Source organism: Fukomys damarensis, unplaced genomic scaffold (assembly GCF_012274545.1).
Source record: "Fukomys damarensis isolate Sample0158 unplaced genomic scaffold, DMR_v1.0_HiC HiC_scaffold_23, whole genome shotgun sequence".
Lineage (NCBI taxonomy): Eukaryota > Metazoa > Chordata > Mammalia > Rodentia > Bathyergidae > Fukomys > Fukomys damarensis.
The window spans coordinates 47,981,122-48,005,454 of NW_022900935.1; the positions used below are offsets into that span (position 1 = coordinate 47,981,122).

The 24,333-nt window shown below is 37.5% G+C and overlaps 1 protein-coding gene across 4 annotated transcripts in view; it reads right to left on the minus strand.

The window, feature by feature from the left end:
- Kansl1 (KAT8 regulatory NSL complex subunit 1) overlaps positions 1-24,333 on the minus strand; it is a 176,232-nt gene that overhangs the window by 33,732 nt on the left and 118,167 nt on the right. For all 4 annotated transcript variants that reach the window (XM_010637479.3, XM_010637478.3, XM_010637477.3 and 1 more), the window contains one exon: positions 21,842-21,943. In XM_010637479.3, the coding sequence (XP_010635781.1) occupies positions 21,842-21,943 (102 nt within the window). The remainder of the gene's footprint in view (positions 1-21,841; positions 21,944-24,333) is intronic.

Sequence of the window (24,333 nt, forward strand, 5' to 3'; positions counted from 1 at the left end):
TTATGGAGAGGTGTAAGAGCATGTAAAAGTTTGAATCTCAGTACTGAAATCAAATTATATATTTACTAGGCTCAACAGGGACAAGCAGCTCTGAGTATCAATCGTATGTCCTTTCTGAGGGATGGGTAATATGCAAATGCAGCTATTCACTGCTTCTAGAATTGTTGAAATACAGTGGACCCTTGAGTCACAACTGCCCTCACATACAAACAACTTGGGTTTTAGTTTTAACTTAAGCCAGCTGCTTGTAAATAGCAAAGTATAGTGTCAAATGTATGTGTTTGTGGATGTGATTTCGGTCAGTGCTTTACATAATCACTATGATTATTGCTATCAAAATGGCCCAAAAAAGCTAGAACAAGAGCAGAGGGAGGGAAAGTAAAAGCAAGCAATCGCAATCCAAAAGAAAGAAATTGTGGGGAAATGTGAGAGTGGTGATCTTGTTGTAATTCCACAATTTTATTATTTATTTATTTATTTATTTATTTAAGTACTGGGGATTGAACTCAGGACCTTGCACTTGCCAGGTAGGCATGGCGCCATTGAACTAAATTCCTGGCCCAGCTTCACAATTTCAAAGCAAGCACTGGGGTTTGTAGCATAACTAGGTATGGTGAAGCACACAGTATTGATAGAAGGGCTGCTGAAAATTACATATACCACTTTGAAATGATGACATAGAGAAACAGCTTTTGCTCTCATCAAGTTTTCAACAGTGATGCAACTGACCTTTTTATACATTACCCAGGAAGAGAAGAAAATGCCAGGCCACAAGCCTATGAAGGATAGGTCAACCTTACTGTTATGCGCCAATGCAAGTTGTGATCCCAAGATAAAGCCTCCCTTGGTTTATCACTCTGAGACCTCTAGAGTGTTCAGTACACACAGCCATGATAGGATAGGGGTCATGTGGAGATCTAATGCAAAAGCTTGGGTAATAAGAGTACTTTTTCTTGAGTGGATAAGGGAGGCTTTCTGTCCTACTGTTAAGAACTATCTAGAGGACAAAGGTTTACCACTCAAGCAGAACTGGCTGAAGAATTTCCATGGCTCTCAGTCAAGTTCCATTCACCTAATAAAACTCCTCTACTGCAGCCTATGGTTCAGCAGGTTACAGCTAACTTTAAGAAGCTATATACGAAGGAATTGTTCCTCAAGTGCTTCCAGATACAGATTTAAGCTGAGTTCTGGAAGAAACATTACAGCATCCTTTCCTGTGTGGGGTTAATTGAGAAATCCTGGGCCAATGTCTAAGGACACTGAGAACTGCCTGGAAGAAAGTGTGGCCTAAAATCATAAAGGAGAGAGACTTTGAAGGCTGTGTAGAGGAGCCTGAGCCTTCAATTAACCCCGTAGTTGATGACAGTCACCACAGCAGAGCACACAGGCTTGCAGGTGGACAGTGGTGATGCTGAGGAACTGGGAGAAGAACACTCAGAGGAACTGAACAGAGGAACTTCAGCAACTCCCAGCTGAGCAACAGAGAATGGCAGCTGAGGAGCTTTCCGAAGAGGAGGGGGAGTATCAACAATCAGTGCAGCAAAGTTCTTCTGAAATATAGGAAATCCTGAAAAAATGAAGAGAGCTACAAACATTTGTAGGGAAGACCCACCCAGACAGAGAAAAAGCCAATGGTTACATTCACGTGCTTAACAACGTCATGCCACACTACAGAACAGTGTTAAAGGGGCAACCCACTTTCTGGTCCCCCTTCTGTCTCTCTTAGACAGATTTCTTTCCCCCAATAAATTTTTCCTCTCCTCCCTCCCTCTCTCTTTTCTGGTACCAGGGATCGAACTCCAGACCTTGCTCTTTTGAGGCAGGCGGCAGGAATACTGAGCTAAATCCCCAGCCCAAATTTTTCCTACTTTCAATCTCCATTGTTCTTAGAATTCATTCTTCAATTTTAGAGAACATGGACTCACATTTCAGGTATCTAGCAGGTTTGAGGGTTACAATCTCTTCCTCCCATTATCATTTTGGAGGTTCCACCAAGTTTACTGGTCAGAGCTAAGAGTTTTCTTTCATAGGTTCTAATTTTAGTCTTTTTACTTCATAGATGGTAACTTGTTTCATAGATTCTGGTTTTGTTTCATAAATTCTGGCCTTTGATGCTTTTAGATAGCAGCATATAGTGAGATTGTGTGACCCATCTAACAGTTTGTAGAAAAACCCAAAAGATGCCATATTTTAACTTGGGTACCTAGTTCCCAGACTGAATTCCAGAAGCTCAAACAAGCACTTCTAAGAACCTGCCTACAGGATACCATTTCAGTTTTACGTTAATAAAAAGGAAGACTTGGCTTTGGGAATTTTCTACAAGATCAGGGAGCTACTTAACAGCTTAGGTATTTCAGCCATAAATTAGATATTAAAGATTCAAAATAATTTATTTAAGAAGAAAAGCCCTAAACAATATAATTAGATCACTTTCACCCTCTTTCAAGAGGTAAAAAAGCAGCCATTCAGGTTCTTTGACTACTGTTTTAATTTCCTGCTTGGCAATGCAATTGGAGTCGGTCATAGCCTTTGTCAACAGAGATGTTTTGCTAAAGATTGCAGATCCATTCTGGAAAAATCCCTAATCTTAATTATCCTCCTATACCTGAGATGGTTAAGATTTAGTTTTTGAGCCATACTTAAAGGCACTCTTCTGTCCCTTCTCCACTACCCTGCCTCTGAGAAATAATGACATTCTCAACAGTATTTAATTCAAGGTACTCCCCTCCTCTATGGCTGCTGGATTTCAAGAGAAAGCTTCCAGAATGGTGAGCTTCCCTTTCCTAGAACCCTTAAACTGACCATCACTTATTTCTGAGCCATACAGAAAACTGGTCTAGGCTTAATCCCGAAACTCTTGAAGACTAAATGTAAGTTTTAGTCCAGATTTATCTGTCTTTCAGCCCTCAGGTGAAATTAAAGAATAACAAAAACAGCTAACCTGGCTCTGGCTACTTCCTTGCACCTCTAGTCTGTCACCACTGGCATTGGACAGGATAAAGTCTAAGGGACACCTCAGATTGGGCACGGAACAAGCAAGACAGACGGAAATGCCTTCTTTCCCTTTGTTTCTTTTCAAAATGGAAAAAACACTCACAGGTAGGCATCTGCAGCACAGCAGGTTGGAGCCTTGGCAGGTCTTCCCTCACTGCATGGAATTCATACTGAGCTCCAAAGAGCGCCACCTAATCTCTTCTACATGTACATCTGGCCTGAGTGGACCCCCACTGGAGACAGTTAGAATTACTTGTAACAGTCTGCCCCTTTAGAGGGAACAACTATATGTGGCTATCAAACAACTGGCTACAAAATCAACCATGAGAAACTTGTGCAGCTTGGTATTCCAGTCAGATAAACTCACCATAGGGCCCATCTTAAAACTGTTTTTGCTTTGACAGGTATAGATTTTTATTCCTTCTGATTCTTATTATAAGAGATCTCTGTTAATTACTCTACAAAGATCTGACTAGTCTTATTTATAGTCATAAACCAAAAAATTATAAAAGTTATTGTAATTCAACTTGGCCAAATACACCCGAGTGCACTCTAGTTTGTAAAATGTTGTCTTGTGTATGTATGTATGTGTCTGTCCAATTTGTTACAACATATACAGTGGTTTTGTTTGTGCTTTCTTTTGGCATTTTGCATTTTTATTTTATTTTATTATTATTTTTTTGCTACTGGGGATCGAACTTGGGTCCTTGTGCTTGCAAGGCAGGCAGCAGAACCACTGAGCTAAATCCCCGGCCCTCATTTTGCATTTTAAAAGATTATTTGGCTGTAACTCTATAACTGGCTTACAGATAATGTCACTAAAGACATGCTTCCCCCAGATTGCCAGATGATTCAAATAATGTCAACTGGTTTTACAAATATAGTACACATTGTTGTCCATATATAACTCAAGAATCTTTCATTGGTCAAAAATAATGTGTTAATTGTTATGATCTGGTTCTCATAGGTCATCTAAAAATTTGTTAAGATAAAAAAGACTCTTGGGCTTAGGAAAACTACTGGACAAGAATCCCCTTAGTAAATAAAGGAGTGGCTGCCTGGAAAACTTTATTTCAGCCTTTGTTCGCAAAGGGGACCCCAATAATTTCCATGGCCTTGTGGGAAATACATTGCTAAACACATTATTGTGATATGTATATATTGGTCATGGTCAAATGGCTGCTTTCTATGGGAAAACAAGGTTTTATTTAGAATGCTCTTGGTATACAACAAAATTAAAGGACAAAGGGTTTCATGTAACTGATATTCATTGTTATTTCATGGTGTATCTATTCACGCCTTCTGGATATTCAACTAGTATACTGCTTATGGCAATGATCTTTTTGACGCAGGTATCTAACTTTCCTGCATTCCAGCTACTAGTGATAAGAGATACATGTCAAGCCAGTATGAGATAACCAGTCAAATAAGTTTTCTTAAAAACTTAAGTGATGTTATGTTTTGTGTCACCAAGCTTAGGGCTGCTAAGTCACCAAACAGGCAAAACAATGTCACACACTAAAATTAGAGGTTGGACATTATGCACTCCTAAGGTACATTTATAGGACAATATGTATGTTCTCTTTAGATGGCATCCTTCTAAGGTAACAAAAGTTTTCTTTATGTCATTTAATATCTTGGGATCAGATGGAGGTGTATGACTGAAAGACTATTCCATACTAAGATGAACATGTGTTACAAAGAAAATGTCAATGATTGTCATGCTAAAATACTGTGTGGCTCTTGATCTTAAGTTTCTCTATAATATATAGCTGTTGTCTGTTAACATTCTTCAAGGATTCAAATACTAGAACAACCATGGTTGATGAGAAACAACAACCCCTCTAACTGTGCTTTACACTTCAAAGTACTTAATGTCTTGACAAAATTATAATATTAAGCTCACTGCTCCTACTGCACTACCGATGTCACTGATCTTCTCTTCTGGGTGTTCAACAAATAAAATTTGGAGACCAAAACCTAGAAAGGTAACTAGGATGAGAGGACTGCCAATACTTTGGCCCTAGACCCTCAAGGTCAACAAGACCAGAACACAAAGAAACCTTTCTTACAGGATCCTAACACATCTTTGGTAAAGTCACCCAACCTCCTGAGCAAGAAGAATGCTGGACACCAGAGGACAATTGCACTGTGTCCAAAGGAGGGTCACCAAGAGGGAAAAGTCTCCCATGCTTTTTTTTTGAGACAGGGTCTCACTATGTAGTTGAGACTGACTTGGAACTCACTATGTAGCCCAGGCTGGTCTCTAACTCACAGCGATTCTCCTGTCTCAACCTCCCAAGTGCTGGGATTACAGGCCTGTGCCATCACGCCCGGCTTCCCACGCTTTCACTGAAAGCAACATGGTCAAGTAAGGCCATGAACTATCTTGATGGCTGACACTGAAACGAGCTGAGAAGCTCTATAAATGGTTCCAAAATAATATCTGAAGAGACTTAACTGACCTTGATAGACAGAGCAAGAGGTTCATGTTGATTGACACAGATCTCACTTTAACTTGGTCTTAAAACATCCAGAAGAAAAGAATAACTAAAAGAGGTATAAAACAGTACCATAATAATAAAGCTGGATGTAAAAAGAGGCTCCAGTTAATTACCCCTTCTGGCAATTTCCATTTCTACCAGTAGCTGACCCACGGTCATGGATCATTAGGAAAAAATTACGGTAAAATTTGTAAGAGCTCAGCTAGAGTTTTATATTTCTTAGCGAAGTTTGTTCTTCAAATTCTCTTATAGCTAAAACTAGAGAGACATAACAAAGTATTAGACTTATAGATAACCTCTATCAATGAAAGAATCTAAGGCCAGCAGGTTCAATCACTATTTCAATTTTTAAGTGTGACTTTCTCCCCAACCTGCCCTTTCATTCTAGTATGCTCACGCTTAGATTATGCATACTCTTAATTTCTTAAAAGTTTTGCTTATTTTTGCTTAGAGGCTGCCAAATTCCAAGCGGTCACACAGATGGAACCAATGACAAATGTGCTGGACTTCTTTTACCAGGATCTTGATAAACTACACAATATGACTTCTATGTTGGATTTTGAAGTTCCCTGTACCTTTTCCTTATCCTCTTTGTGGGCTATATTCACAATCCTGCTGACCTTATAATTTGGCCCCTGCGTTCTTAACTGTTTCTTTGGCTTTGTCTACTCCAGACTTAAAGCTATGAAGCTACCAAGATGACAATGCCAGGAGCCTACCGAAGGACTTTAGATAGACCCTCTGTAGAGTATCTCTAACTGCTGATCACAACTATCACCCTTCTTCAGCTGGAAGTAACCAGAGCTGTTTTAGCCCTTTCCCCACTCAGAGCAGTTAGGGGTACTTCTTCAGAGTGGGGAATACTGCAGACAGGTAACTTAATTAGATATCTTGTAGGCAGCCAGACAGGGCAGCCCTCAAGAAGCCAACACAGCAAGGAGCCAACATTCACTGTAGCCAGAATTGTAAAAGGAGAGAAACTACTATATCCTGTGCTTCCACTGGGGATGAATAGCAGTGAATGATATTCTAAATAGGTATCAATCACCTGGGTTGGGGGGGACAAGGTCTTAATCCAGCCTTTCCAGGAAATATCCCTGACCCCCACCCTTACTGAAAATCCTTGTATGCTTGCTATGTGACTTGCTTCTCCCATTTAATCAATATTACCTGAATGACTGTACTTGTAATCTTATTGGTTGGTCATGGTTTTGCCCCACCTCATGCCCACCTTGTAATTTTCCGTTGGGCCTTATGGTTTTGTCCCACTTTGTAACCCCCTCATCACATGGCTTGGCTCTACAGAACATCTTTGGGAAGTGGGGCGGGCAGGCAAACCACTTTCCAGTTCCCCTTCTGTCTCTCTTAGACTCAAGCTTTCTTTCCCTTAATAAACTTTTCCTACTCTTATAAAAGAAAAAAGACAGAAACACACAACCGTAGACCAGTTTTTAGTTCTGAAAAGGTTGAGACCTAGTGAGCCAGAAGCAGGTCGTAGTGCGCAGCAGGCTCTCCCACGGAGAGAAAGGACACCAGAGAGCCAAACTCCTGCTGTTCTTATGGAAGGGGACTCTCCTTCCAAACAATAGCCACCTCAATTTCACCCTCCCTTCCTGCAAGCCAAAGATGTCAACTTGAATGGTGAGCGTGGTATGAAATTGTTATTTCTGGTTAATTAGGCACATTTTATAACTTTTTAGGAAAATTATCGGTGTTTCTGGTAAATTACATAATTATCCAATAAAAGGTTTGTTAAAGGGTGCTCTGGGATGTTTGGAATGCATTATGGATATTTCCATTATTTCTTTTGGGGAAAATAGTCTTGACTTACAACCAATTTGCAAAAAAATTGAGTTCATAAGTCAGGGGTCCACTGTACCACAGAAAAGCTGTAATCTTTGTTAGCTTTGGGATGTCCTGAAGTTCTTTCTATAAAAGCTACCAGTGTGTTTCCAAGACCAATCAATTTCTTGAGAAAATCCTATTTTTAAGTATTGCTGAACTTTTAGATCTTCACAATCCTGAAGAAAAATACCAAAGCATTTCCAAACAAGCCACAGACAAGTATCAAGAAAGTACAACAGATTAGAAAGATAGTTTAAATGACTTACTACAGATTATCCACAAGCCAGATCAACATTTATAAACAGTTAGGTCATATAAAGTAAACTACAACAAGTGTACTCTGGGAAAATGTGTTCCTTGTCAGACACTCTGTACATCTATTAAGCCTTAGTAATTAAGGTATCACAAATATTTTTATTAATCAATACTGTCAAAATTATGGTAATCTTGGCTTCTGTAATCCCCTTCTCACTACAGCAGGCTTCCAAGGGATTACTTTTTAGAGTAATCTTAAGAGATAGCAAAGAGGGCTGCTGAACTGTTTTTCCTGAAAGGGCCAGGTGTACTGCACAAAATGATCAACACAGTTATGAGATTCAAGTACGCTGGTCATATAAACTAAGCATCTGATTCATTACTCCATCCTCTTAACCAGACTAATTGTGACAAAGAAAAACTAGATGACAGATTGAGGAGGTTATCTTCTTCTGGGGTCAAAGAACCAGTATCTGCTATATTTATTTTATCAAATGGTAGAGAAAGCAAAGAAGTAAAAACAGGCACACACATATGCACAATAAATTAAAATTTACCCGTAAGACATGTATATTATGTACCTCTTGCAGTCATTCAACTAATGCTCTGTCACATCTGCTTGAAATACCATTAAAAAAAAAATGTAACGCATTTATTTGGCTTGAAAACCGCTCAGTTTCTGTGAGCTTTTATTTTTAATTCTGACAAACTAAAAGTGAAAAAAGCTAACTGGGTGACAATAATTCAACTTTTATTCTAGGCTTAAATTAAGTTTTTGAATCTGTATGAATTATTTCATGTCTCAAGCCCCCCACATCAATCATACTCAACATGGTATTGCTTAAAACCACTAAAATATTGTTGGCCTATATACAGTATACCAGTCATTTCTGTGATTAGCTCTATGGCCAGGAAACTGTACTAAACAGGGACTGGCAAAGTTCTGAAAATTCTGCTTCCACCAACTTATTTATCTGGTTTCATTCTCTGCATCTGTAAAATGGGCAATTTCTGCATATGTAAAACAGGGGACATGTGTTTCACTTTCCCATGTCCACAGGTTAATGACAGAAGAAAATCTACTTTTAAACTTTAGCCAGCATAATACTATTACAAATCCAATGTCTCCTAAACCTGATGTTTATATTTACCAATTGTTGAAAAGAGTCACCTAGAATCTAAATAAATAACCAGTCACAAAGCAATCTTGTACATCATATCAGCTTATTAATCCATAGCTCATTTAAAAAATGTTTTTTCATGTTGTTTCATTTTATAAAGATGTTGGGAGCCAGGGGATTTAGCTCAGTGGTTCTGCTACCTGCCTTACAAGCGTAAGGATCTGAGTCCAATCCCTGGTACCAAAAAAAAGATGTTGGGGATTGAACCTAGAGATTCACGCATGCTAGGCAAGTATTTCTGAGCTGAGCTACATCCCTAGCCCTTCTTTATTTTGAGACAGTCTCACCAAGTTGCCCAGGCTGACCTCAAGTGTTTGATCTTCTTGCCTCAGCTTCTCAGTAGATGGGACTGCAGGGAAGTGCCGCCATACCTGGCTCTGATTTAAAGGGCTTAATTAGCCAGTATTAAATGCTGCAGGCCAAGTATTTCTTGGTATCCACCCACCCCCCACCCCTTTATCCTCTATTCCAAAACTCTTGTCAAGCCAATGTACCACTCATCACCACCGGTGACTGGTGAAATTCAAGAAAGTGATTCTTCAAACAACCTAATGCAGAACCTTAAGGTTCTAGAAAAAGAAGAGCAAGACAAACCCAAAGCTCATACAAGGGAGGAAACTATAACGATCAGATCAGAAATCAATGCAACGGAGACAAAGAAAATGATACCAAAAAAAAAACCCCAAAACAAAACAAAACAAAAAAACCCAAAAAACAAAACAACAAAACAATCAAAGAAGCAAGGAATTAGTTTTCCGAAAGAATAAATAAGGGCTGGCGATTTAGCTCAGTAGTTCTGCTGCCTGCCTCACAAGCGCAAGGTCCCAAGTTTGATCCCTGGTACAAAAACGAAAGAATAAATAAAATCAACAAATCCTTAGCCAACCTTATCCAAAAAAGGAAATAAAAGCCCCAAATCTATGCAATTAGGAATGAAAAAAGGTGAAATTACAACGGACCCAGGAGAAATTCAGAGGTTCACCAATACCTACTTTGAGATATTCATATAATATTCATAGCAGTGAATATTATTAAGAAAAAAGAGAGCTCAAATAACTTAATGCTTCTAAAACTGATTCCTTAATCAATGGTATGAAGAATTTTCCTTGGAATGTTTACAAATCATGACATTTACTTACTTGTCAACAAGCATAGAAGCAAGCATCAGTCTCAACTACATAGTGAGACCCTGTCTCAAAAAACCAAAACAAAACAAAACAAAAAACACAACAACCACCCCCACCACCCCCCTATCAATTTTGAATCTAGCCTTAAAAAAATATCCAAGGAGGGAATACACAAAGTATCCGTGTGTTTGCTCATGTCTGCGTAAGAAAGGGTAATACAAAAATACATAGGGAATAGATGTAAGGAAGAGAAAAATGGAAATAAGGTAACATGAGCCATACCTTTTTGTATCTCTTTTAGATTATAGCACTGTTTTTATTAAAAAGCTATCAATTACAATGAAAGGAGTAAAAAACTAATTCAATATCAAAAAAGTGTTTTGATAAGAGCTAATATACTCTACACAAATGCTGTGCTCTAGTTACTAAATTTATTTCTCATTGGGTGTGAGTTATGAAACTGGATACAGGGACTGAACAAGTAATTATCACCAAGGAAAGGGAAAGGCTGTTTTGGCCTGGAATGAACTCATGATTTTTTTGTTTTGTTTTGTCTTGTTTTTGAGACAAGGTCTTGCTATGTAGTTCAGGCTGGGTTTGAACTTATTATCTAGTCCAGGCCAGCTTCCAACTCACAGCAATCTTCCTGCCTCAGCCTTCAGAGTGCTAGGATTAGAGGAGTTTGCCACCAGGACCAGTCTCATGATTTTTAAGATAAACATATGGGATATATGTATGCATGAGCACATGCATATTTCCTAGCTTTATATGTTCAGAAATACTGGACACAATGACAAAAGTAGCAAGGGGCATAACTAGTTATCAGATACTATTTTTTTGGAGGGGATGGTACCAGAGATCCAACTCAGGTCCTTGCACTTGCGAGGCAGACAGCAGAACCATTGAGCTAAATCCCCAGCCCTATCAGACACTGTTTTTAAAAACAACATTGCTGTCCAATAAACAGCCACAGCTACAGCAGACATAATATAAAATGAACTAGGAACATCAAGTGTTAGGAAGTGAATATTCAAAAACTGAAGGCAACTTGTTGAAAGGATGTTAAGAAGCCACCCTGAAACAGTTCTCAGTGTCCACAGAAGAGACAACTGGAACAAGTGGATAAAAATAATTGACTAAGGGCTAGGGATTTAGCTCAGTGGTTCTGCTGCCTGCCTCAGAAGTGTAAAGTCCCGAGTATGATCCCTGGTACCCGCCTCCCAAAAAGTAATTGATTATAACCCATAGAATAAAACCAGTATCCATGCATCCATTTCAATATAAACAAGTTCTGATATAAAGGAGAGGTGGAATAACTGCTAACAGAATTCCAATAAATGCAAAAAACACTTAAAATATCACCACACTTAAAAACAAACAATAATTGTTGTAGGAAAAACCTACATGATAAAATTGTAAATGAAATTTTAAGTAACAGAATATTTGCATATTATCTTCCCATGAGATAGTTATCAGAATAGGAAGACTGCTAATTTGACAGCGAAGAAACCTAGCAAAAGCACCTTAACCAGGGAATAAACCAACTGGCTCCAGCAGAAAGATATACCAATACTATAAAACTTGGATATGATGTACTGAGGAGGAAGGGCTTAGTGTCTCTTTTGTGGTATTCCTATGAAAAATGTATAAACTCTAATAATGCATACGTTTTAGTGCCTATACTCTAATTTAAGGAACATTATGTAAAATAAATGACCAATACTCTTGAGTCAAGGTTATGAAAATCTGTAACTGAGGAACTCAACAGATTGGAGGATATTTATAGACGTGACGATCAAATGCTGTGTGGGTTTTTGGACTAAAATCAGAAACTATGAAAGGGGTCAGTATATGCTCAAATACTTTGCATGAACATATACTGATATGTAGTTATAGATGTAAATAATCGTTTGCCTAAAAGTGACACTGAACCTTTTAGACAATGAGTGTCCAAACTGCAACCCAAAACCTACTTATTTATCACAAAGTGCCAACTCTGTAATTAAACTTGAATACTGAGGTTTTAATTTAGAAAAAACAACTCATACATTTGGGCTTACAGACCAACAGAGGTGGCTCAGTGTGCCTGCTGCAGCACACGTGCCACAGGTGGGCCACCACTGATAGACTTATCACAGTGTCTCAAGCCCAAGTTCCTTTGTTGGTCCTGACTTGATCTCACGCCTGGGATTTCTAAAATCATTCCTTACAAAAGGACTGTGCTGGGATATAGCTCAATGACACAGTGCTTGCCAAATATACAATAGGCCTTAGGTTCAAGTTCCAATACCACAAAGAATAAAATTCATTAAAAAGTATTAAGCCAGGCAAAGTGGCATAAACCAGTAGCCCCAGCTTTTCAAGATGCTTGACTGAGGCCAGGCATTTTGATGCCAGCCTCAGCAACATAGCAAGACCGTGTCTACAAAGAAAAGCATTAAAAACAATGAAGAGAATATTTATCCAGCCTTAATAAAGTAGATTTCACTCATATGTAAATGTGTTAATCAGTCTACAATTTCCAGTCAATTATAGGATAAAGTTCATAACTGTTAACATAAATCCTTTCTGAATTTCCTAAAACATCCAAAACTTCATCATATAAAGGTCTGCTGATACTACCAGGCCTCAGTACCCTCCTTCCTACTGGAATTCACTACACTATTCTTCATAAAGTTCAACATACAGAGTACAACATATCTTTTCTTATGAAACTACTTTTCCTGATCTCCATTAGGCAAATTGAATATTCTTTCCTACTCTATGTCCCTGTTGGAAGATGAAGTGTTCAAAAGAATACAACTGGTGCTACTGACAGATGCAGAGCTCAGAAAAAACATCAACGTGTACTACTTACTCATAAACACTTTTAAGAGTACATTATACATTGTAAATTATTAATTTTCAAGAATCCTTAAGTAGGAACAAAGCTACACTAAGATCCTTGAAGGCAACATACATTATGGGAATTCAACAAATTTTAAATATTAATTCACTGCACACAAAAGGCAAGCACCTTAAAAAATAAAACACATTAACATTTCTGTATTAGAAGATAAAGATATTTATAATACATGAGAAGAGTAAAACTATGAAGTCTTATAAACAGCATTTTAGGGGCAAATTTTGTCACGAAATAAAGGAAAAAATTTGTTTTGTTCTCAGTGGAACATGCTTAATATATGCAGAAGGACCACATTAATACTTTTATGAAGCAGCATTAATACTGTTTGAAACTATTATATACCGCGATAGCATTCCATAGGAAAACTTCATACATAGGAAATTTCACACAGCACTTAATTAATCTACCCAAAACATGCCAAACCGAGTAGAGGGAAAACAAAAACAAAGTTCACTTAGGTCATATATTACCAGCTCAATTAATTCAGGTATCATCCCTATGACAAAACTTTGGAGCTATCTGATTAAAAAAAAAAAGCATAACTAAAGAGGGAGCAATAAATTTTAAGTGGGAAATACTAAATAAAATAAAATAACACTGATGAACAACTCATTCAAAAACTGTTATCATAACCCAGAATAAGCCCTCAAATTTCTGGAAACTTCTGAGATAAAGGAAGAGTTAAGATTTAAGAAGTTTTCTATTTTAGCCTAAGAATCAATAACACAATACACATTCATTTTGTTTATCCAGACTAATAATAATTACACTGTTTTCAGAGCAACCTAACTCATGCCCTATATACTTACTCCAGGAGACAAAGAAGGAGTTGAATATCGCTAGTAGAGTAAGAACACTTTATTATTTTGGGTGGTACTGGGGATTGAAAGCAGGGCCTTCATCCACACTAAGCCACATCCTACATCCTTTTTCAATCCCCTTGCTGGGGTTACAGATGTGTACCACCACAACACTCAGTTGTACCAAATTTTTTAACTGAAAGAGAATAAAATAAGTACTATATGTGAAACAAACTCTCCTTCTAGAAAAAAAATCTAACCATGTAGAATGCACTCAAGTAAGTATAAATCCAAAGTTAAAATTTTATCTTGCTATCTTTTGTTTCTCAGGTTTTTATTGCAGAGTGAAAAAGTTATAACATTCACTATTCGTTTTTCTTTAAAAATAATCTAACCTTGGGCCGGGGATTTAGCTCAGTGGTTCTGCCACCTGCATTGCAAGCAAAAGGTCCTGAGTCCGATCCCCACACAAAACAAACCAAAACAAAAACCCCAGTCTAGCCTAAGAAAAAATCTACTTAACAGAATGGTCCCCAAACCGGACCGGTCATTAAAATAGGTTGGATGTTTTTATAAAACCAATTTCTGAGAGAGCCTAAAATAGATGAAGCAAAATCTGACAAAAGAATATAGACAGAGTCAAAGGGGATATAGATAATAAGCCAACTAAATTATCAGACATAGAAAGAAATTCTACCTAACAAGAACAGTACACATATTCTTCAAGTGTACAGGGGACACTTTCCAAGAAAGATCACATATAAGTCTTAGCAGATGTTTAAAAGAAATCATACCAAATATCTATCTTCTCTAGCTACAACACCATGAAATTTGAAATCAAAGACATGAAAATGGAAAATGTATACATTGGAAATAAAATATAGTTTTAAATGACCAATGTATCAAATAAGAAAGAACAGAAATTACAAAACATAAAGGAGGGGAGGAGGGAGGGAGACAGACAATGGAACCTAAAATTGATTCTGGGAAAAGGTTAATAAAATTGACAAACTTTTATCTAGATGGATAATAAAAATAGGAAATTCAATTTATTAGTTAGAAATGAAAAGGGGGACATTATCAATTCTGCAAAGAGAAAATGAAGTTATAAAAGACTAACACGAGCAATTATACACCAACAAATAGGACAAAATGGACAAATTTCTAGAAATGCCAAAACATATCAAGGCTAACTCAGGAAGAAATAAACTATATGAATTGACCTAAAACCAGAGTAAGGAAATTAAATTAGTAGTCAACACTCCCTACAGCTATGTATTTCATGTATGCGTGGATGAATTCTACCAAGCATTTAAAGAAGAATTAACATCTTTATCGAGCTTTTCCAAAAAAGTGAAAAGGTACTTCTTAACTCATTTTACAGAGCCAACGTTAACCTTGATAGCAGTCAGACAAAGACACTACAAGGAAAGAGTAACATCCCTCAAGAACAATGACAGAAACATCTTAAATACTGCACTTAACAAACAAAATTCAGTAGCATATTAAAAGTACTACACAATGTGGCCAAGTGAGATTTACTCCTAGAATGTAAGGATGTTTCAACATATAAAATGATCAACTAAATACACAACATTTACAGAATGAAGGAGAGATAAACTATATAATCATCTTGATAAAGATCTGATAAAATTCAACACCTTTTCTTGATAAAAACACTCAATCTAGGAACAGAAGTAAACTACCTCACCATAATAAAAATGATATCCAAAATCCAAAAGCCTGCTTTCACTACTTCAACATAGTAGTGAAAGTTTTAGCTAGGCTAGACAAGAAAAGGGGGTGAGAAAAAAAAGCATCCACACTAGAAAAAAAAAAAAAAGTAAAATGGATTTTTAAGATATAATCTTACATTAAAAAAACCCGATGCTATGTACAACAGGATCAAAATAATACTTCAATATTTTTCAATGAATACTACTTTCGATTTTTATCAGTCATTGGGTTTCTATTTTAGTGTTCTCTTTATAATTCCTTCCTTTTAATTATTATGCCTTATTTTTTTTTTCCTGCCTCTTAAGGGCTTTTTTTCTTGCCTTTTCTTTGTTAACCTTTGACTGGTAAAAGTGCTTATATAAATGATAAAATTTTCAAATACTTGGGCTTCTGTAGTTGTCTTAATTTTATTGCATTCATAGAAACAAATGTGTAAAACGTCAATATTTTATAACTTAAGACCTTATGGCGCAGCACACAGTCTATTCTGGTAAACATCCCTAATTCCTTGGAGGAAAATGTATAATCTGCAGTTATCAGGTGTAGCTTTTTATAAATATCAAATTTAGGCCCGGGTGATTGGCAGTGCAGCTGCCTTTTTACAGCTGGTCTTTTACATCCTTACTGACTTTTTAACCACTGTATTAATTACTGATTGAGAAATGCTAGAATCTCCAATGTGATTGTATATTTCATTTACGTTAGCTGTGTGGTCTTATGCTTCGTGTATCTGAAGCACCCACATTTACCGTCCTTAAACGTCTTCTTCATAAACTGACCAGTTTATCATTATAAAAATTTTTAAGTGCAAACATTTTTGCTGATATTGATATATCCACAATTGCTTTCTATGCTTACTGTTCATAAGATGTATCTTTTCCTTGCCTTTTACTCTCCACTAGCTTTATTTGCCTTCAACCTAAAGAAATTTCCTCGATATTTCAGAATTTATTTCTGCCAACAAATGATCCCAATTTTCACTCACTTAAAAAAGTCATCTTCATTTTAAAAGGACAATTTCACTGGATGACAAGTTTTCTTCCAACCCCTAGTTTTTAATCTAGTTTCACTATATTCTTTTCTTCCTTTTTTTCCCCCAGTACTGGGGAGACTGAACTCAGAACTTTGCATTTGTGAGGCAGGCATGGTGTCACTGAGCTAAATCTCAGGCCCCGCTTTTTTTGGGGGGGGGGCGGTACTGGGGATCGAACTCGGGTCTTTATGCTTGTAAGGCAGGTGGTGGCACCACTGAGCTAAATCCCTGGCCCATCAAGGCTGTTTTTTTGACACAAAGTCTCCCTTTAAATTCAGGCTGGCCTGGAACTCATGAAAACTCTTGTGAATACTGGGATTACAGCCATGTGCCACCATGCCTGGCTCAAATTTCACTATTTTCTGCTCTCAATTTTTTCTGACAAGATATCAACCATCCTTAGCATCAATGTTCTGTTCTGTGAAATTTATCTTATTTCCTCTGGCTACTTGGCTACTTTCAAGAATATCTTCACTTTAGGCTTAGCTTAGTATTCTTTGACCTTCTTGAATATCTGAATCAGTATTTTTTCTTTTTTAAAAAAATAGCCATTGTTTCTTTAGTTTTTTATCTGTCTTATATTTTGTCTTCCCTCATGACATTTTCCCTTTTATTGATATCGGCAACAATTTTGTATTATATATAGGCACTGTGTGTGACACTGCAGGGACTCTACATATAGTTCACTTTCCCTGAAAAGTGCTAATTTGTTCTACAAATAGACCAATTTTGACTTTGTGGAGCTGCTGTCTGCTTTCACAGAAGCACAGTGGAACCTACTGAAATTTGCTTTTCTCACTAATCTTACAGTAAGTAACTCAGTCCTGTGAAGCATTCTTTAACTCATAAAGTGTTAAGTATTCAATGCCTTCAATGTAAAACCTGAGGTGTTCATTGAGTCTCACCAGGATTCTCTACCTTGTTTGCTCAGCCTACCAAACGTTGCATTCAGCCAATCTTCCACTGGCCATGTCAAACTCGCCCCTGAACATGTCTCTCTCATGGGTTAGCTCAAGATCTGAAGGGACTGATACAAATAATAGGCCATGGCTTTCCTCCATCCCAATAGGTCCTTCTTTGCTACTATTCCCTTTCTCCATTTCTATCTACATCCCAGCTCTAAATACCATCCTGATAAAATTAAAGCCAAGGATACTGTGGCTTTATGGCTGTGTACAATGCAAGAAAACTTGTCACATGTTGACTGAGAAAGCCCTCACTTCTTCCTGAGAATGCTTTTGGTCCAAAATGTTGCTGACTTTTTTGAGTAATTTAAAAATTTTTCCCTCACCTACCAACCAACATATATAGGTTCCCAGTTAGTCCTTCTGTGGTCATTACTTTTTCTTAATTGGGTGAAAATGGCTCGCTATTTATCTAAGAGGGGGATTGAAAAAGGAGGGGGAAATAATAGGCCATTTTTTACAACACTGGAAAATAACTCTCAGCAGCTTTTTACATTCTTTCTTTCCAGGGAAACAGCCTCTGTTCAGAAACTGTCTTACTTCACACTGGCATTTATTTGAATACAGATGGCTTTATCAGCAGCTACAAAGCCAAAGGCCTTGACTTTCTCTTTTCCACCAAGATCTACCTTTCAGACTGGAGCATCCCCCAAAGAGGAGGGGCATTTTCGTAGAAGTTCTTCCATTCAACTTACTTTCCTCTCCTCTATTAAGGGGCACAGAAACAGAGTCCACCTCCCCATCCCATGAATATTCCTTACTTTGTTATAGTTCAAAAAAGGCTCAACTGGTCTTCAAAAGGGGGGTAGGGTGGGCGTTTCTTAGGGCAACAGTGATATCTGCACAGTGATCAAAACTCAAACATGCATGCATGCATATATGTGTGTGTGTGTGTGTGTGTGTGTGTGTGTGTATACATATGCAAACAAAGCACTCAATTTAGAAATAAGGCAAAACAACTGTGTCCTTTCAGTTTAACACAGGAACATTATCCAACAAGCCCACCTAAGAGTCATCTGAAATGCCACAAATTATTTGTTTTACCTACCATTATAACACAGGAACATTATCTAACAAGCCCACCTAAGAGTCATCTGAAATGCCACAAATTATTTGTTTTACCTACCATTTAGATTAAGGCCCAGATGCTGAGTTGGATGTTTATTTAGAACACTAACAAGTTTAAATTAATTTGTGTCTTGTTCAAGCCATATACTAAAATTACGAATTTACTATTCTGCAGAGTATGAAGTTTTCATATATAGCTTAGTGATGCTATTCCAGAACTTCTTTCCAATGACTGCTCCTATAACTATCAATACACTATCACAGTTTTACTACCCATGATTCTCTCTTTAATCAGTAACTGTATTATTATTATTTTTTTTGAGGGGGGGTACTGGGGATTGAACTCGGGTCCTTGCGCTTGCAAGGCAGGCCACTGCTCCGCTGAGCTAAATCCCAGGCCCAGTAACTGTATTATTAGTTCAGAATTGTGTCTGACTTCTTAAGACTATGTTGAGAGACCACTTTGTTTTGCTGTTAATTTTAGTGAGTTCAGAAATAAGCACACAAGGAAGGGATGGGAATTTAGCTCAGTGGCACCACATCTGCCTCACAAGCTCAAGATCCTGAATTCAATCCCCAGTATTTAAAAAAAAAAAAGCATGCAGAACTTATAAACAACACAGAAAAACACCAGTTACCAGTTTCAAGCCACAATGTTTGAAATGTATTTTTTTAAATAATAAAAAAGAGTAGAAAATACTTTTTTGGGGAAAAATGAACAATAAAATGGAGAATTGGCTGATTAAATGTGAGAGTAAAAGCTGGGTGTGTTGGTGCACATTTGTAAACCCAGTTACTTGGGAGGGTGAGGCAGGAGTACTGCCAAGTTTGAGTCCAGCCTAGGCATCTTAGCAAGACTCTATCTCAAAATAAAAAATAGAAGGCTGTAGATGTAGTAAAAGCATCCCTGAAAACAAACTCCAATATTACAAAAGAGAGAGAAAAGCTGAGCATGAAAATTTATAATTACTCTCTGCCAACTCTAACGTAAGTTTTTTGTTTTTTGTTTTTCCCCTTTCAGTTTTTTCAGACAAAATCTCACTATGTAGCTCTGGCTGGTCTTAAACTCATTATGTGGCCCAAGCTGGCCTTGAGCTCCCAGTGATCCTCTTACCTCAGCCTCCAGAGTGCAGGGATTACAGGCATGTGCCACCCACCTCACCCGGCAGTGACCTAAGATTTTAAAGGGCAAAACTGAGGAGACAAAGAGGTGTCACTTTTCTTTAAAAAAAAAGATTAGTAACAAAAAGGCTGACTTCCCACAATGAAAACCCTGGCCTGACAAATGATATATTGGGAACAGCTTCAAAAATATTTGGAAATCAAAAAATGGTAAAGTAACTTTAACTTAATGACCTTTAAGAAATCTATGCCCTACAGGCTTTTTCAATACAATGAAAATGTAATGCCTTTTGTTTTCTCTAGTATATTCTGAAGGCTTTCCAGAAAGTATGCATTGATAATTCACAAGAAAGTGGGGGAGGGAGGCTTAATTTCCCCCTTGAGAACAAGTGACAGTTTATTTTATTAATTCCAGAAAATATTCTACTGTATAACATAAAAACTACTGTGGTCAACACAACAGGAAGGTGATCTTAAAATCAAGACATATCCACATCACATACATACAAATGAATGGGGATTAGAGGTAGGGAAAGGGACAAGTCCCTGCAGAACATGTGATGGTTACATGCAAATGTGCACAAATTAATTAGAATCACTGTGGCCATTTATTCTTTTCTTAAAACAACGAGAATTAACATGAGACTATTACTCGTTGGAAGTACTGAGCTGAGTGAAAATATGACTATAGGAGATCACTTGCTCCAAATTCCAATCTTTACATCCAATATACAAATAACATACCTTCATAAAGAACTTACTCCCAATCATATATACCTCAATTTTCTGAATGTATTACACTACTAACTGATTTTCCAATTTACCCAAGTTTTTCTGTCTCATTTAACAATTTTCATCCTGGCTAGTATCACTAGTTTTATCATTAAAAAAATTCTGCTCAGGACCAAGGATGTAGTTCAGCAACACAGCACCTGCATGGCAAGCACAAGGTCCTGAGTTCAATCCCTGGCACCCCTACCCTAAATTCTGTTAGTAATGTATAACCAACTAACATTATGGACACAAAGAGCAGCAATATAGACCTGAATAATCGCAGTGGTGGTATCCTGATCTTAATTCAGAACTACCCTTGAGTTCAGTATCATCAATCTGTTAATGTTATTGCTTGTATCTATAGCACAGTAGTTGGCATTCAAAACTAGGTAAAGACTTTTGAGGATACAAACACCTCCTTGTACAGAAGTATGGTAGCTTCTTACTGTATCACAGGAGTTCCTGAGAACAATGATAAAAATAAAAGATAACAAGCTTTGTTGTTTTGCAGATACAAGGAGAACTGGTAGTCTAACTTATAACTTAAAAAGAACCAGACTCATAATCAAAATTTAAAACCTATTTTCATGGAACTGGAATTTCTAACTAAGTCACAGAGACTTATAGCAAGAAGCATTAGGGGCTGGGGATTTAGCTCAGTGGTTCCGGCACCTGCCTCGCAAGGACCCGCATTCAATCCTTGGCACGCGCGTGCACTCACATGTGCAGCTGGCAAAGAAGCAGTAATAGTCATAGGGATGTGATATAGCTCAGTGGTAGAGTGCTTGCTTTAATGCTACATTATCAACAAACTATCAGCACTACAAGAAAGGAAGGTAGGTTAATATTCATAAAATCTAGTAGGGAAAATAAAAAACTGACAGAAATGAGTACTCTTAGAATTCATAATGAAAAAATTATAATGCTGAGAAAAACAGAAAAAGGGAAGGAATTACAGAAGAGGGAGATTTGAACTAGGTTCTAAGGATACAGAAGAGTGAAAGCTGGAGATATAGCTCAGGGCACCATGCCTGCCAGGCAAGGATGAGGTCTTAAGTTTGATCCCCAGTAGGGGGTGGGGGTGGGGAAAATGACAAAAAAGAAAGTAAGAGCAAATCGCTCACAGAGAGCATTTTCAACACCCTCTGCCAAGTTTATCCATAGTGCAGTATTTTATGGAAAGGGTTACATATATTATGGTGGTCCAGAAAGGTTAGTGCAGCTCTCAAAGTTGTCAGAGCTGTACCCAGGATCCTGATTTCAAATTGTACTCTTTAATTTCATAATTGTTCGGCCTATGGTCACTTAAGGGTTACAAGTTGCTTTTTCAATTCTAAGGTCAACTCCACAGCTGTAAGAGGGGCCCTTATGCTGCCCTATTCAGGAATTCAGATCTTGAAATGCCAAAAGTGATAAAAGGGGATATAGTTCCCTTCCTTCAGCCAACGCAAGGATTCCAGTTACAGAGGATAAAAGGTGCCAAGCTACTCCCTGAATTTTCATTTCCCCTTTTTCTAACTTTTATGCTTACCAATTTATCAGTCCCGTGATCTGTCTTCACCTCAGAACCAAGTGGAAGCAATGAGTCTGTTGTATGCTCTGGAAGAGATGCCTCCCCAAGAACTATCAATCCCTGTGGAACAGACAGAAAAAAAAAGTATAAGTGGTATAAATTACAAATTGATTTTAGGATTTAATCTCAAAAGTGTTGGTATAGTTGGCTTATCAGCAAACTACATCATTTATCAGCAAACTACAACAACAGCAACTTTGGTTTTTAAGAGTTATTTCAGCATAAACCTAGTAAAAGCAGATTATTCAGTAAGGCATAAGACTCAAGACCAAAGGTGCTGCTTTCTCCCACTTGAATGCTATGATCTACATGCCTTGTCAGCCATTTAATACCTTTCATTCAGCCTCCAAATCTTGAATCTTTATCAAATTATGGTAAATATTTTACAGTATTTTATACTGTATTACCAACAAAGTAATGAATTATAACTAGCAATAGTTTTTATAGTTGATTACAAATGGGGCTAAAAGTTTACTGAACTAAATGCACTACTAAATGCAGTGTAAAAGATGCACTCAACCAACTGTATCTGAGCAAAGAAAACAAAGAAGTAAACAAAGATGAAAGAGTCTTCACAATTAGAAACCAACAAAAACTCCCCCAAAGATACCTATTTCTCATAAGCATAAGTGATACTTCAGATTAAGTTCTTGCTTGACAATTTCAAATTAAGAAATTCTTACATTCACACCAGGAAATAAGAAGATCAAATTAGATTAGGAAACTCTTAATGATAATTTTTTTTTGGGGGGTACCAGGGATAGAACTCGAGCCCTTGTGCTTGCAAGGCAGGCAGCAGAACCACTGAGCCAAACCCCCAGCCCTTAATGATAACTTTTTATTAAAATCACCTAAGCAATATTATCAAACTACACCTGCCCTATTCGAACATCAAATCTACTAAATATCTTGGGGCATGGAGACAGGCATTCTTTGGTTTTGTTTTGTGTAGTGCAGGGTGGCCTTGAACTCGTGGTCATCTTCCTGCCTTAGCCTCCCATGTGCTGGGATTACAGGTGTGAACCGCCTCACCCAGCTAGGTATTCTACATTTTTAAAAAGCTCTTTTAATAAATCCTAATGTATGTAAACTCTAAGTAGAAAAATAATCTGATTTGATAAAAACATGGAAACAAACTTTAGGGTTATCTAGGGGAAGAGCCAATGTGAAAATTTCAAGGCTAAAGCAAGCCCAACAATTTGAAGAACTGTAAAGAACTGGGGTGGCTGGAGTAAACTGAGTGGAATTAGTGGGAGCTAACATCAGGAAGGTAAGGTAAAGGAGGTTCTTATATGGTCATAAAACTTTGAGTACTTCTGGCTTTTACTGTCAATGGAAGTTGGTAAGAGAATTTAAGCAGAAAGAAGAAATGATCTAATTTAAAAATAGGATAAGTCTAGTATTGTGTTGAAATACAGAGTGGCAAACAGCAGCAGGAAGAATGGTTGCTTAGATCAAAGTATTTGATCTCTCTTCCTATGTATGTACACACACACACACACACACACACGAATAATGACAAATTCAACCATATGTTCATAGGACACGAGGGAAGTAAAGAGACCCTGCCAAGACTTCTGGCCTCATACTCTAGGAAAACAGTGTGCTACTGAGCTGTATCCATAGCCCTTTTTATTTTTTTAAATTTTGAGACAGGGTTTTACTATTGCCCAGGATGGCCCAAGTTTGCAATCCTCAGACTCTTGACTAGCCGAAATTACAGGCATGTGCCAACCTGCACATGGCTATTTCTTTAAAATGCATACTTAATGTTTTATGACCTTTCTACATAAATTGTTACCACCTACAATAAAACTTACTTGGGAAAAGGCTTGCTAATGTTTAATAGTCACAAAAAAGAAATGTGTCACCTAAGAAGCTTTCCATAATATTCTGGGTTTCAACTAGGTAGGTGAATCCAGACGGCATGGCTGAATCCATCAGCCTAAATGGCCATAACTTCAAGATTACTGTACTGTGAAAGAACAGAGAGCAACTGACAGAAGCCAAACATAAAAGGCCAAGTGCAGCTCCATATTCTTCACCTCTGCTCCCTGTGTCAGATGATGGCTGGGCTGCCAAGCTCTAGAAACTCCCTTAGGGATGAAGTGAACGTCTGCTTTACAGGAAGACCAAAGAAATTGGGATGGGTTACATATGTATGCAGTCCTAGAAACTATTCCTTAGTGGAAAGTGAAGAGCCATTCTAAGTCCAAAAACTTAAATAACATTATATTTTAATTTGTAATACAAAGTTAAGATGTATTAGCACATATTCATTCCACTATATCATTTTGGGAAGGTCAGTCATCTTATCTTATATAAACCAGTGACCCAACTGCAAACCAATTCCACAAGAACCACTGTGGGCTGCTTGAAATGTGAACTTCAACTGCTTTACAAAAATTTTAAGACAAAGCTATAATCTTTGCTGTTCCTTTCAGTTCCTT